Below are 13072 nucleotides of genomic sequence, written 5' to 3'. Positions count from 1 at the left end.
GGCTGCCTTCTCCTTCCAGGCTGGGTTGAGTTCAGGCATTAGGACTACACTAGTCTCAAGTTCTATTTGGTTCAGGTCTGGATGTAGATTACCACAAGACTATTCCCTTTGAGCTGGGCTCAGACAGACAGCCATAGAGCTTGGAGAAAGTTTCTGTCAGGAAGTACTACAACTTCCTGGAAGTCTCCACCTGGGAGCTGGTCTCTGTGTTCCCTCCTTGTCCTGACTCAGCTTATCTGTTCCAGGATCTCTATAGGACTCTGGAGACCCTCAGAGGATTCCTAGGTTGGATGAGGTAGTATAGAGGAGATTCTATCTCTAAGACACAACTGGGTGCTTGCAGGACATCTGGAGCCCTCTGTGTCTCAGCAAACAGCAATCTTCCCTCAAAACCAACTCTCCTCAAGTCTAGGGTACATATTAAGGTAAGCCCTCTTTAACTATCCCAAACTTTTAATATGGTTTCTAAGATCAAAGGTGTTCAATTTTGTCTCTGGATTTCCAAAAACAAGCACATAGTAAGTGCTTAACATGTGCTCATGAATTGATCAATCATCCGTAGCTCTAAAATTCTGTTTCTTCAACTCACTCCTACAAGTTTTTTGATATTTTGTCCTGTATAAATAATACATCTGAGTGATTTCTAAACTGTACACTCAGTGTGATGTGGACATAACCATATAAATATTTGGTTGCATCTTGCCAGTCTCCTTCCTCTAGACCCACATAATAATAGTTGTACTCTTAGTAACCATTGACTAAAAAAAATAGTAATGGCAAAATGGCAGTGCTTGGTGCATGTAGGAATTGGCATTCCCCCACCCGCACCACCAAACTGTGATCTACTGAACACGTTAGGAACCACTGCTTGACAGATAAATAGACAGACAGACAGATGGACAGACAGACAGGTAGACATATATATATATATGTACACATACATACATGTGTGTATATATTTTGTATATGTATACATACAACTTTGGTATACAATATACCAAAGAATGTGCTGAATATATACCTTTGTTGGCATCCACTATAAAATAAAGCATCATGTGAGTGTCATCAGCAAATCATGCAAAAACATGGTTAATTTAAGAAATGGCCCCTGGCATCTCTGCTTTGATGGGCCAGTAACCAATTATTTTAAAATGGACTATGATGATGACAAACCACTGGCATTGCCAGACCAAGCAATGCCATCCTCTCAAGGCTTTGCAGGTATAAGGGAGTTTTCTTTATAGAATAAACATAAATATGTGGTTACTGTCCTTAGGTATAAATGCTCTATGGTTCCCTGTGGTGATTCTTGACTGGAATAGATAGTTGAAGTCAGGAAATCTTGTTTTGTATGGATTCCTAGGATTCAAGTCATAGAAAAACCACCTCCTTACCTGTGCCATTATGGATTCAAAGAACATTAGTATTAGGGCAAGCAGACTCAAAGAAAAATGGCCACTGATCTAATAACTGCTTACTGCATGTTTGGTACTTCCAACCAAGCCTTTCCCCTTCTCCTTGAGGGAATGGCTGGCTACTCCAGTGGCCTTGGAAACATTTTAGCATGTCTACCTATTCCACATGCAAGAGCTCTGCCAAAGGAGAAAAAATGACATGGGTTTGTTTATTTGATATGGAAACAAATCCAAGAAGCCTGTGCTATCGAAATGCTAGCAGGGTGTAATAAGAGAGCTAAGTTTTATTTTGCATTTTAGAAATAACACTATTATCTTAACTTCCGTTAGCACTTGAAGGTTTTTCTTTTGGAGTGTTAAAAGAAAATGCTTCTTTAAAAATATATATAAATATATATTCATAAGAAGGTAGAATCATTTGGCACTTTTCACTGGACCTGGAAGTAAGCAGATTTAACAAAATTTAATTCATTTCCAATGTTAAATTAGCTAAGTCAGTTCAAGAAATAATATCCAAAGAAAAAAGTTACATATCTTAACCAAAGTGAATTATTAGTTGAATACAAAGGTTGTAACTGTATATGGGCCATTCTAAAAGTTCCCTTTTTTACGTTCAACTTTGAGACCACATTTACCTTATGTTACTCTTACGTCATTTGGGCCCTGGCCACCAACCTTATGGACACAGGTACAATTTTGAGAAGATCTAACAGGATCTCTCTGGCCCATGACCCCATGGAGGGAAACCTTGGGAATGAATGTGTTTTTGGTCTCTGTCTCTCATGCATTTAAAAAAAAATCTCTATTTCCCCACCCAGAGAAACCCTAAGAAAATCAGTATTTAGGTGATTTCATTTTCCCAAAAAGAACTCTTGACTCCCTTGCAAGCACTGAGATCAACATGGCATTAAATATAGAGCAGGTTTTATTTAACCTGATAAAGAACTCGTACCTGAGTTAACAGGCAATCAAGAAAGTTCTTCCTCCTTCCCACTGGGGCCCATACAGTCATTCTATCTTATAGCACTCTCCTGTGTGGCTTAGGTTTGCCAGGGAGTCAATAAATCCTCCCCTGCTAACAGACTTCACCTTTTCAGATGGGGAGACTACAGGGTTGCTACAAAGTCAGCCTTCCACTTGGGTACATTGCTTGCATGATTCATAGGACCAGCAAAGGGCAAAGTGTAGGTTTGTTGTCCCATGTTTTGCTTCTCTGCTTCCTTGATCCTTAGTCCATAGAGCTCCTTGCTGGTCACAAACTCCTCTGCTCTGAGTTTGTACTGATGCCTGCCTTGAGGTTCCATCCTCTTTGCCTCTTTGTCTTGTCAAAACTTCATCTCCTGTGCCACTCTTGCCTAGTTTTCACTTCCCTTGGCGTTGTGTATGTCCCACCACCTTCTTTAGGTCCATGCTTCTGGTAATAAGGAGATGATGGTCCATGAATCGTGGACTTGGAAGGGAGTGGTATGCAAGTGCCTCTCTTCATGGCAGAACATATGGTACTTTTTGGATGGCTATAATTGTTAGCAAGTTCTTCCTAACATCAGGCTTAAATTTGCCTCTTTGTAATTCTCATCATTTCTCCCAGGTCTGCCCCCTAGGGACAAAAACAAAATGAGTCTAATCTTTCTTCCACATAACAACCCTTCAAATATTTGACTATAACAATCATGTCTCTACTTTTCTAGGTTCTACAGGTTAAAAATTCCCAGTTCCTTCAACTGATCATCAAAGGATTTAGATACAGGGCCTTTCCCCATCATAGCTACCCTCCTTTGGATGTGCTCTGAACAAGGCAAAGTCCAGAGATGCAATCAAATCGCTACTAAAAGCTATGCCTCCAAGAAGCAGCATGACATAATGGATAACAACCTGGCATTGTTGCCAGGAAGACCTGGGTTCAAGTCCTATCACTGATATCTATTATAGGTAGTGTGACCTTGACCAAGTTACTCTCAGGGCTCTAGGCAACTCTACAAGACTAATTTGCAGAGAAGGTTCCACCTTGAATTGGCAGAAGGAGTTGTCCAGACCAGTGAAATTACAGGTGCAGTCCCTATCCCAACGTCTCTCTAATGTAGCCAAAGATAGCATTAGCTGTTTTGTCTGTCACATCACACTGCTTCGATCCACTAAACATCCCTCATGCTTTTCACACAAACTTCTGTCTACCATGCCCATATCCTACTGGCACGCACAACCTATACTTAGGAAGCAGAAGGCTTGTGCACTCATCCCTACTGAATTTCATCATATTAGCTTTGATTCAGTGCTCTGCCTTGCCAAAATTTTTTTTGGTGATCTAGTGTGTTAGCTATCTCTCAGTTTTATGGCATCTCCAAAACTGATTAGCATTTCATTTATACCTTTACCAACATCATTAACTAAAAGATATCGAATAGCAATGCCAACCACAGATCCCTGGGGTACTCCATTGGAGACTTCAGACACATTGATATAGAATGTTATATAGATATAAATGCAGACATAGAATCGTTAATGACTACTCCACCTCAAATCTTCATCTCCACATCTTTTCTACAGAAATAACATAACTCTATCTAAATAACATAACAGAAACTCTATCAAATGATTTGGTAAAATTAAGGTGACCTACATATATGCATTCTCCTGGTGTACTGAGTGACCCTGACAAATTAGGGAAAAAGACCTGCCTGACACAACTGGCCCTTGGAAAGCATTGCTTGCTTTGGTAGATGCAACCAACCATCTCTATGAGGCATTCTGGAATTTTCCCAGAAATCAAAGTCAAGCTCGCTGACATAGTTTTCCCCTTTTTTTAAAACTCAGGAAAAGATTTGACCTTCTTCAATTCTGTGGCACCTTTCCTATTCTCCACAATCTCTCAAACACTCTGACAGTAGCTTAGCAATTGCAACCCTCCAGTTCTTTTGGCCCTCAACACTGTCCTTTTGGGTCATAGGACTAGATATCTCCTTACTTATTCTAGGTGGCAAACCGCTCCCCCCCCCGCATTGGCTTTTTTAATCTGTCATTTGCAAAATAAAAGTCATTCCCTTTCAAAGGGAAAATGCAAGCCTTCTCTCTACAGTCAGTCATCACTGCCCTGTTCACCAGCCAGCTGCAGTCCTCCACTTAGTAAAAGCCTTTCCTGTTATTAGATATCCTAGCCAACTTCAGTTTATTTTGAGCTTTAACACTCCCAATACTGTTTTCATGGGAACACACCAGGCTCTTATATTTATGCTTCCATCTTCTGTACATAGCTTTTAAAAATCTAATTTGGGTAGTGAGTTCCCTGTAGACACATATCAATCTCCCCAGATAAATCTGATCGTCCCTCCTCACTGGAAAGGTTTCCCCTTGTTCTCTATTTTATTCTTGAGAGCTTCCCATCCCTCCTCAGCTGACTCAACACCCCTCACCCCCATAATTTTAGTTCATAGGATCCTATCCTTCTTCTGAACCCTTTGAAATCAGCTTCCCTAAAATCTTGGGTCCATGTCAGACTATGCCTGACTTTCCTCTTCTTTGTCACAGAGTTGGCAACAGAGTGATCCCCTCCTTTCAGTGTTCCCACCATCTCCACTCCAGGAACCAGTTCCTCCTATTAATGAGGATCAGATCCAGAACAGAATTTTTCCTTGTTGGTTCTTTGGCCATTTTTAATCGTCAAAGCAAATTAAGAAATCTTTATAAAGTCCCCATTACTACTATCTGATACTTTTGTGTTTCCTAAACTCTACATGAAAGTTCCTCTTTCTATCTATAGTACACTCCCATAACAAAAACAACAACAACAACAACAAAACACCCTCTTTTCCTTCTCTTTCCATTGATATCACTCAAATACTTTCCACCACGCTAGTTCCCAGATTTCCCCTCTCTGATTTCTGGATTTTTTCATATGAATACACCTTTTTGATACACAATATTATCCCCACCCTAGACCCTTTGACCTATCTGGTTTCTTTTGGATAAAGTATAATCTCCAAGCTATATTCCAGCCATGGGTTTCATCCCACCAAATCTCAGTAAATACTTAGGAGATCAAATTTGCCTACATGTATTAAGACTTCCAGTTCCTCTAGTGTGTTGCTTAAACTTGGGACATTTGCAGAGATTAGATAATTAAGGCCATCAGTTTTGATGACCTTAATTGTCTAATTTCTGCATGTATATATGTGTGTGTGTGTCTCTGTGTGTGTGCGTACTGATACATACGTGTATATATATATATATACACACATATATATGTGTGTGGGTAGTATGTGTGAGTGTAGGTGTATGTATATAGGCACTTTTATCCCTTACCTATCCCTTTTTATGTAAAGAATTTTTATTGGGTTTGCAAGATATTGGGCAAATATATCTATTTTTTACCAACTTTTGTTAGGTGTGCTCTATCCTTGACCAAGAGTCTAGCATTCCGTTATTTTAAGCTGTGGTACAGGAATCCAAATCCCATTCTCATCAATCCCTTCCTGAATCAATTTTTCTTTTATGCATTTTTTCCCTTCAATAAGCAACAATAAGGAAAACACAATCTACATCCTCTGTGGTTTTCAGTTTCTTGCCTAAGACATCGTAATCTTTGGCACTGTTTTCTAGGTTCTTTCTAGCAGTATCATTGTATCACCAGAAGTGGAGGGTAGTCTTTTGTTTTGACAGCACATGGAGCATTCTCTGTTAAGTCCTAGTTATAATGCCTAAGAAGCCAACAGACCTCTTTATTGTTTCTATCAAGTCAACAAATAGCTGTCTTGGTTATCTTGGCAGGAAGTCATCAATCACCAGCATTATTTTCTTCTTCCTTTGATTCTTTCTGGATAATCTTGCTTGTGGCTATACTAAATCATTTCTATATGGATGAGGAGCGGCTTATCCATCAGAATTTCTAGCACCCCAGTCTTCAGAAAGACTCTCAAATTTGTTTTATAGTTCCTAGTGTACATCTGTCCTTTTCTTTCTCTTCCATGTGACATTTTTCCTGACAAGGCTCACATTTCCCCTCTGCCACTTCAATCAATCGATCAGTTTATGAAGCATCTATCATCTGCCATGTATTGTGCTGATTCCTTTCCCCCATGGAAGCCCTATTTGCTGTTTTTTGGTTTTGTTTCTAGAAACATTTCACTCTTCCTGTTAATTTGGAGTGTGGAGTGTTGTTTCTTGCATGTCTTCACCTCTTTTCTAGGAAGAAAACAAATCTAACATGGAACATACGTAAGTCACTTGACTGTGGCAGAAATATAAACATTACAGATTATCCCTGTTCTGTTCCTGAGATATCCAGCCTTGTTTTTTTAAATATCCTTGGGCACTTAGCCTTCACTTTTGTAGCCCAACTTCTGCTTTTCACAAGGGTACAGTCATACTCCACTTTCTTCCCTTGGTCTGCATAATTCTTAGCCACACTCTACTTCCTTTCCCTTTTCTCACAGTTATTTTGCTTATCTTCCCTGGCCAACTAACTTCTCTTCATTCTCCTCTGAGCCCTTCTATTTAGTTCCCTAACCCTCTTGTTTTTTTCTGGATCCATCCTCATACTGAGCTCTTCTCTTCCTGTAACTGAAGATGTTCACCTTACCTTATTCTCAAGTTCCATCAAATTTCTCAGGATCTGGCCTTTTTCACAAGTCCAAATTCCTCAAAAACACCTTTGAAATTTATTTCTCCTTATTAAGCTTAAGTCCTTGTCTCCTTTCCCACTATTCCTGCCACCTTTTCCCACAGGAAATAGAAGTAGCTGGACTTAGAAATTATCTATTTAATCCCAATTTCTCCCAAATGTCTCCCCAAATTCAGTTTCCAACCTTCACAAGTTCAAGTTGACCTAAATCACCTTCACAATATCTTTGTCCTCACCTTTTATTCTTCAACCACTCTCCAGAACAAAGGGTTTCTTCAGGTAGTTGTAAGAACACTTCTTTTCTATGTTCTATTAATGAATGTGTAAACACCTTTTCCCCATTCTGGGTCAAGTCAAGGTTAGCTTATAGTGAAGCAGTCATTTTTTAAAATGTTATTTTATTTTTCCTCCAATTACATGTAAAAACAATTTTAAACATTCTTTCATTTTAAGTTTTTAGTTCCAAATTCTATCCCTACCTTCCTTCCCTCCCCCATTCCTGAGACAGCAAACAATCTGATATGGGTTATTACATATGCAATCATATAAAATATATTTCCACATTAATTATTTTGCAGGGAAAAAACTCAAACGAAAAAAGAAAGTGAAAAATAGTGTGCTTGCATCTTTATTCAGATACCATCAGTTCTTTCTCTGGAGGTGGACTGCATTTTTCATCACAAGTCCTTTGTAATCATTGTAATGGTGAGAATAGATAAGTCACTCAAAGTTGTTCATTGTACAGTATTGCTGATATGGTGTGCAATGTTCTCCTGGTTCTGCTCACTTCACTCTGCATCAGTTCCTGAAAGTCCTCCCAGATTTTTCTGAAGGCCGCCTGTTCGCCATTTCTTATAGCACAATAATATTCCATTACAATCATATACCACAACTTGTTTAGTCATTCATCAATTGATGGGTATCCTCTCAATTTCCAATTCATAGCCACCAATATTTTTGTACAAATTTTTTAAAAATCTTTTTGGAATACAGTACTAGTAGTGGAACTGCTGGATCAAAGGGTATGCAGTTTGATAGCCCTCGGAGCAGAGTTCCAAATTGCTTTCTAGAATGGCTGAATAAGTTCACAATTCTATCAACAATGCATTAGTGTCCATTCCAGTTTTACCATATCCCATCCAACAGTCATAATTTTTCTTTTTGTCATATTTGCCATTCTGATATATGTAAGGTGGTACTTAAAGTTGTTTTAATTTGCATTTCTCTAATCAATAGTGATTTAAAGCATTTTTTCATATGACTATAGATGGTGTTAATTTCTTTGTCTAAAACTATCAGTTCATATCCTCTGGCCATTTATCAATTGGGGGCAATCACTTATATTCTTATAAATTTGACTCCGTTCTCTATATATCTGAGAAACGAGGCCTTTATCAGAGACATGTCATAAATTTTTTTCCCCAGTTTTCTGCTTTCCTTCTAATTTTTGCTGCATTTTGTGCAAAAACCCTTTAATTTTATGTAATCAAAATTATTCATTTTATATTTCTTAATTCTCATTATATCTTGTTTGGTCCTAAATTTTTCCCTCTTCCATAGATCTGAACTATTTCATGTTCCCCTAATTTGCTTATGTTATCACCTTTTATGTCTAAATCATGTACCCATTTTGATCTTATCTTGGGTACATGGTATAAGATGATAGCCTATACCTACTTTCTGTCAAACTGTTCCCAGTTTTCCTAGCAGTTTTTGTCAAATAGTGAGTTTCTGTCCCAAAAGCATGGATCTTTGAGTTTATCAAACACTAAATTACTATGATCATTTACTATAACATATTGTGTACCTAATCTACTCTAGAAGTAGCCATTTAATTCCTACCTTCCCCAGAGCATGCATAGTATTGCCTTCCACTCATATCAGCCTCTCTAACTCAGTCTTCTGAGATTTAAAGAAGCATACTTACTGGCTTTCCATTTTTCCCCTCATCTCCTATCTTTCCACAGGCCATTTGAGTCAGGTTGTGCAAATGACCTTGAGACTCAAAGATTTCCAAAAGGGAAGGGGTAAGGTACTAGATCCAGTGTTTGAGCAGGGGGGAACCCCAAAAGACTCAGAAGAAGAGGAACAGAACCCCCTATTACATATCAAATTAGAATCTGAGTACTTTAGAACAAAAAGGACATTATAGGTCATTTAATCCAACATCTTCCCTTTACATATGAGAACATAAAGCCTCAAAGAGGCCAAATGAGTTGTCCAACATCACACATCAAATTAGTCAAAATTCCAAGTCAGAATTCTTCTGACTCCTCCTCCAGTGGTATTTCTTTGAAAGAATTCTGACTAGGAGTTTTGACTAACTTGATGTGTAATGTTGGATGTGTGATGTATACACACACACACATACATATATACGTATATATTATATATGTATGTGTGTGTATGTATAACATTCTCAATTAGCTGACTATTCTAAGATTTTCCAGTTCAATGAGCTATATAAATGGCTTAAAAGATAATATTTGCCATTCACTATGAAATTATGTCAGTGACATGACATTAATCTTACTGAAAGCAGGCATCTAAGAGGTTAAGTCAGCTGATACCGTTTATAATAGAGAACTACAACTACTTTTAAACTAATGGATCAATTAGTTATGATAAGATCAAGGAGCATCTATGACTATTACAGTTGGTAGAAAAAATGTTGGGAAATTAGGACATCTTAAAAATATTTTCCTCTTAATTTTCATCCTTTCTGGCATTTTCCCACTGAACAGCTCTGCTGTTCAATACTCACGTGTAGCCATTTTCACAAAAACAGGATTCACCAGGTCTTCCAGTTGCTGCTTTTGTTCTAGAAGTTCTTCTACGGTTGCTTCTGGATGGAGCTCAAGCCACTCAGTTCTGGTCCGGCGGGCGTTGATGAGCAAGTTCTAAAGAGGAAATGGGGACTTTTCATTCCACTTGCTTAAAGGTCAACAACTCAACCCCCCCATTGTAAACAGCACCGGAAACCTCCAAATAGTGCTGCCAGGAAAGCAATAGTCCCTCTCCTAATTTGACGTGGCAGTGACCATAATAACGACAGATGTCATTTACATGGCACTTTGAGGTTTGCAAAATACTTTACATGATCTCATTTGATTCCCCACAATAATCATGTAATATAAGTCCTATTATTATTGCATCTGATAGATGAGAGAAATGATTTAGAGGAATAAGGGAGAAACTGTATAAAGGAAGGAAAACTTTAGAGAGGTTGAGTAACTTAGCCACGGTCACTTATATAAGTATAAGGGGTGAAATTTGTGTCTAGGGATATAGATGTATTTGCATGGGTGGGAAAAGGGGATGATAGGATGAAATACTGAAGACCTGCCTTCTCTCTCTTGACTATTATCACCATCCCAACCACCTTGAGTAACCTTCTTTGACTCTCCTTTTTTTCCAAAAACAGAAAAAAAAAACGTAAAAGTTTCCTTTGTTTTGAATTTTGTTGTTCAGTCATTTTCACTCATGTCTGAGTCCTCATGACCCCATCTGAGGTTTTCTTGGCAGAGATACTAGAGTGGTTTGCCATTTACTTCTCCAGCTCATTTTACAGATGAAGAAATTGCAGTTAACAGGGTTAAGTGATTTGCCCAGGGTCAGACAGCTAATATCTGAAGCCAGATTTGAACTCAAGGAGATGAGTCTTCCTGATTTCAGGTCCAACACTCTATCTACCATGCCACCTAGTTGCCCATTTTGTAGTGAAAGGTGGGATTAGTCAGTTGAATCAAAGATTTATTAAGCATCAGTCGCTGATAAGCCTGGAGATACAAAAAGAACCATTGAGTAAATCCATCAAGTCACACAATCCTTATTCAGAGTAAAAGATAAGATACCCTTAGATTATTTCTTAATAAGGTAAGAACAAGTCTTGGTCAATCAATAAAATGATTAAATTAAGAAGAAAATGTCTTGGGAAGTACTGAAGCACACTGAGGAAGGAGACCTCACCCTGCTTCATAGATCATCTAGAAAATAAAAAGCCAGCTCAGAATCCAGTTTATAAAAAAGTATCTGTCAGAGATTTGGGTTCCAGCAAGCAACAAATGAGGAGAGTGTTTCATCTAAACCCCCTAAAAGAAACTGCCTAATGAAAGAACACTCGGGCTTTGGCCTTAGTCTCCTTCCCTTCCTTTCTCTGGCCCCCACCTTCACCATGGCAGGAAAAGGACCTTCCCAACTTCAGAGGTTCAATGGGATTGGTATCTTCCCACTGGCTTCCTAGCAGGGTCTCTTGGACAAAAGAGAGCAATGACTACATCAGGAGCCAAGGAAAGACTGGATTAAGATTCAGCTCTACAAAGAGCACAGCAGAAAAACTAAGTTATATCTGAAAAGCAAGACGTTAAGGGCTTCCAGGACCTGAGTTACTATGTGCCAAAGGGCACATATACTCTCTAAGTTTGAGCCCATTTTCCCCTGGACTCTGTATGTATTTGTGGGACAAAGAGGATACCATAAGCTTTGGGAGGGTACAAACTATTCTTATTGATTCATCTCAATAAATACTCTTTCCTAAAAGCTACTTAAATCTGTTTGACAAATAGATAATCAAGAAAACAAACGAGTGGGAGCTTGCCACCTATACAGGAGTGGAAAAAGATGCCCTCCAATGTTTTAAGGGGTATGCCTTGCTGTCAAGAATGAAAATTCAAATCAACAAATACTGCAAAGACAAATGACCCATGCCCAATTTGCAGGAGCTGGAAAGGGAATAGAGCAGACAGATACCAGTGCTCTCTGTAATAAAATTACATGTGAAAAGAAGCACTCTTCTATGCTGACACAGAAAGGGAAAATTTAAAGGCATGTATAGCCGAATTCACCCCTATTCAATGACTTTTTCTATTCAACAACTCTGAATATTTGGGGAATGGGAAGGACAGGAAGTTATGATTTTAAGAAGGGATTTTATGATGGAAGAGTTTTGATGTTAGCGATGATGAGAGATAAGGACACGTAAACAGTTATTGTTGCTTGTTAATTGGGGAAAAAAAAACCAATGGTACAGAACATAGTTTTACCTTAGTTTCCCATCTTATCCTATAATGCAAATGACACACAATGTGGTTCTTTCCTTAGAAAGCATGGCCTATTATACAGAGGGGTCAAAGAAAGTATTTTTTTAGTTAGGATTATTCATTGTAGAGAATCTTCTGTAACCAGATCCACAAAACTCTCTTATCTATGGGCTATTGACTAGGCCCTGGAGAAGTCTCATTATACTTTGCAACCATTTCTAGAGTGTTTCATTAGCTCGGGCTTGATACATGACATGTGAAGGGGATAATATCAGACTGTTTCAGTGGAGAGGGGACTGCTACAGGTTAGAAGTATAAAACCTTCAGGGAAGACCTAGAGAATGGTTGGAGGAGAGGAGAGGAATTTATTAGTTCAAGACCTAAAAGCAAACACCTTTTTGGCACTCAGGAACATTAAAATCCGTTGCTCCAGGAAAGTTCTTTTTGGTTTATTCTTGATATTTACACATTTCCAAATCACTCAATAACTATCTATTTTGACCTCAGGGAGCCTCTACCTCATCAGAGGTTGTAATGTAACAATAGCAGTAATGGCAGTTGAGGATCAGAACTCATCTGCAAAATGGAATAAAAGAGAGGTAAGATAGAGACAACTGAATTCAAGAGGCTGTAGTCAAAATCCCAGCTCTCTTACTGAATTGTTATGCTATTAACTATTTAAATTAATTAATCAGTAAAACAAAACTAATTAATTAAAGCACAGGGTCTGGCACATAGGAGGTGTTTATTAAATGATTGTTAATTCTTTATGTGATTTAGCTACCCTTTGATCTATTAGCTTTCCTCTTCTTTTATACGGGCATAGTAACATATAATTTGCACTACCAACTCCACAGGATTATAGCATGGATTGAATAAAGTAAAAAGTGATATCATTCTATCAGTGCAAATGACATTAAAGATGAGGCACAACCATCTGCTTTGCTGCTGCATCCATGGGCCCTTTCCATCTGACTTTTGATTGAAACTTTCCATATACATTA

At 38.3% G+C, this 13072-nt stretch overlaps 1 protein-coding gene across 1 annotated transcript in view; it reads right to left on the bottom strand.

Moving 5' to 3' along the window:
* Positions 1–1679: 1679 nt before the first annotated feature.
* Positions 1680–13072, bottom strand: part of ANKRD45 (ankyrin repeat domain 45) — a 50619-nt gene continuing 39226 nt past the window's right edge. Inside the window, 2 exon segments of the mRNA XM_072648591.1 lie at positions 1680–1852; positions 9794–9929. Coding sequence (XP_072504692.1) covers positions 1830–1852; positions 9794–9929 — 159 coding nt within the window. The 3' untranslated portion in view covers positions 1680–1829.

The sequence above is a fragment of the Notamacropus eugenii genome, chromosome 2 (assembly GCF_028372415.1).
Source record: "Notamacropus eugenii isolate mMacEug1 chromosome 2, mMacEug1.pri_v2, whole genome shotgun sequence".
Classification (NCBI taxonomy): Eukaryota; Metazoa; Chordata; class Mammalia; order Diprotodontia; family Macropodidae; genus Notamacropus; species Notamacropus eugenii.
The sequence above is the reverse complement of the archived record's forward strand: the minus strand, read 5'-3'. Positions and strand labels throughout refer to the sequence as shown.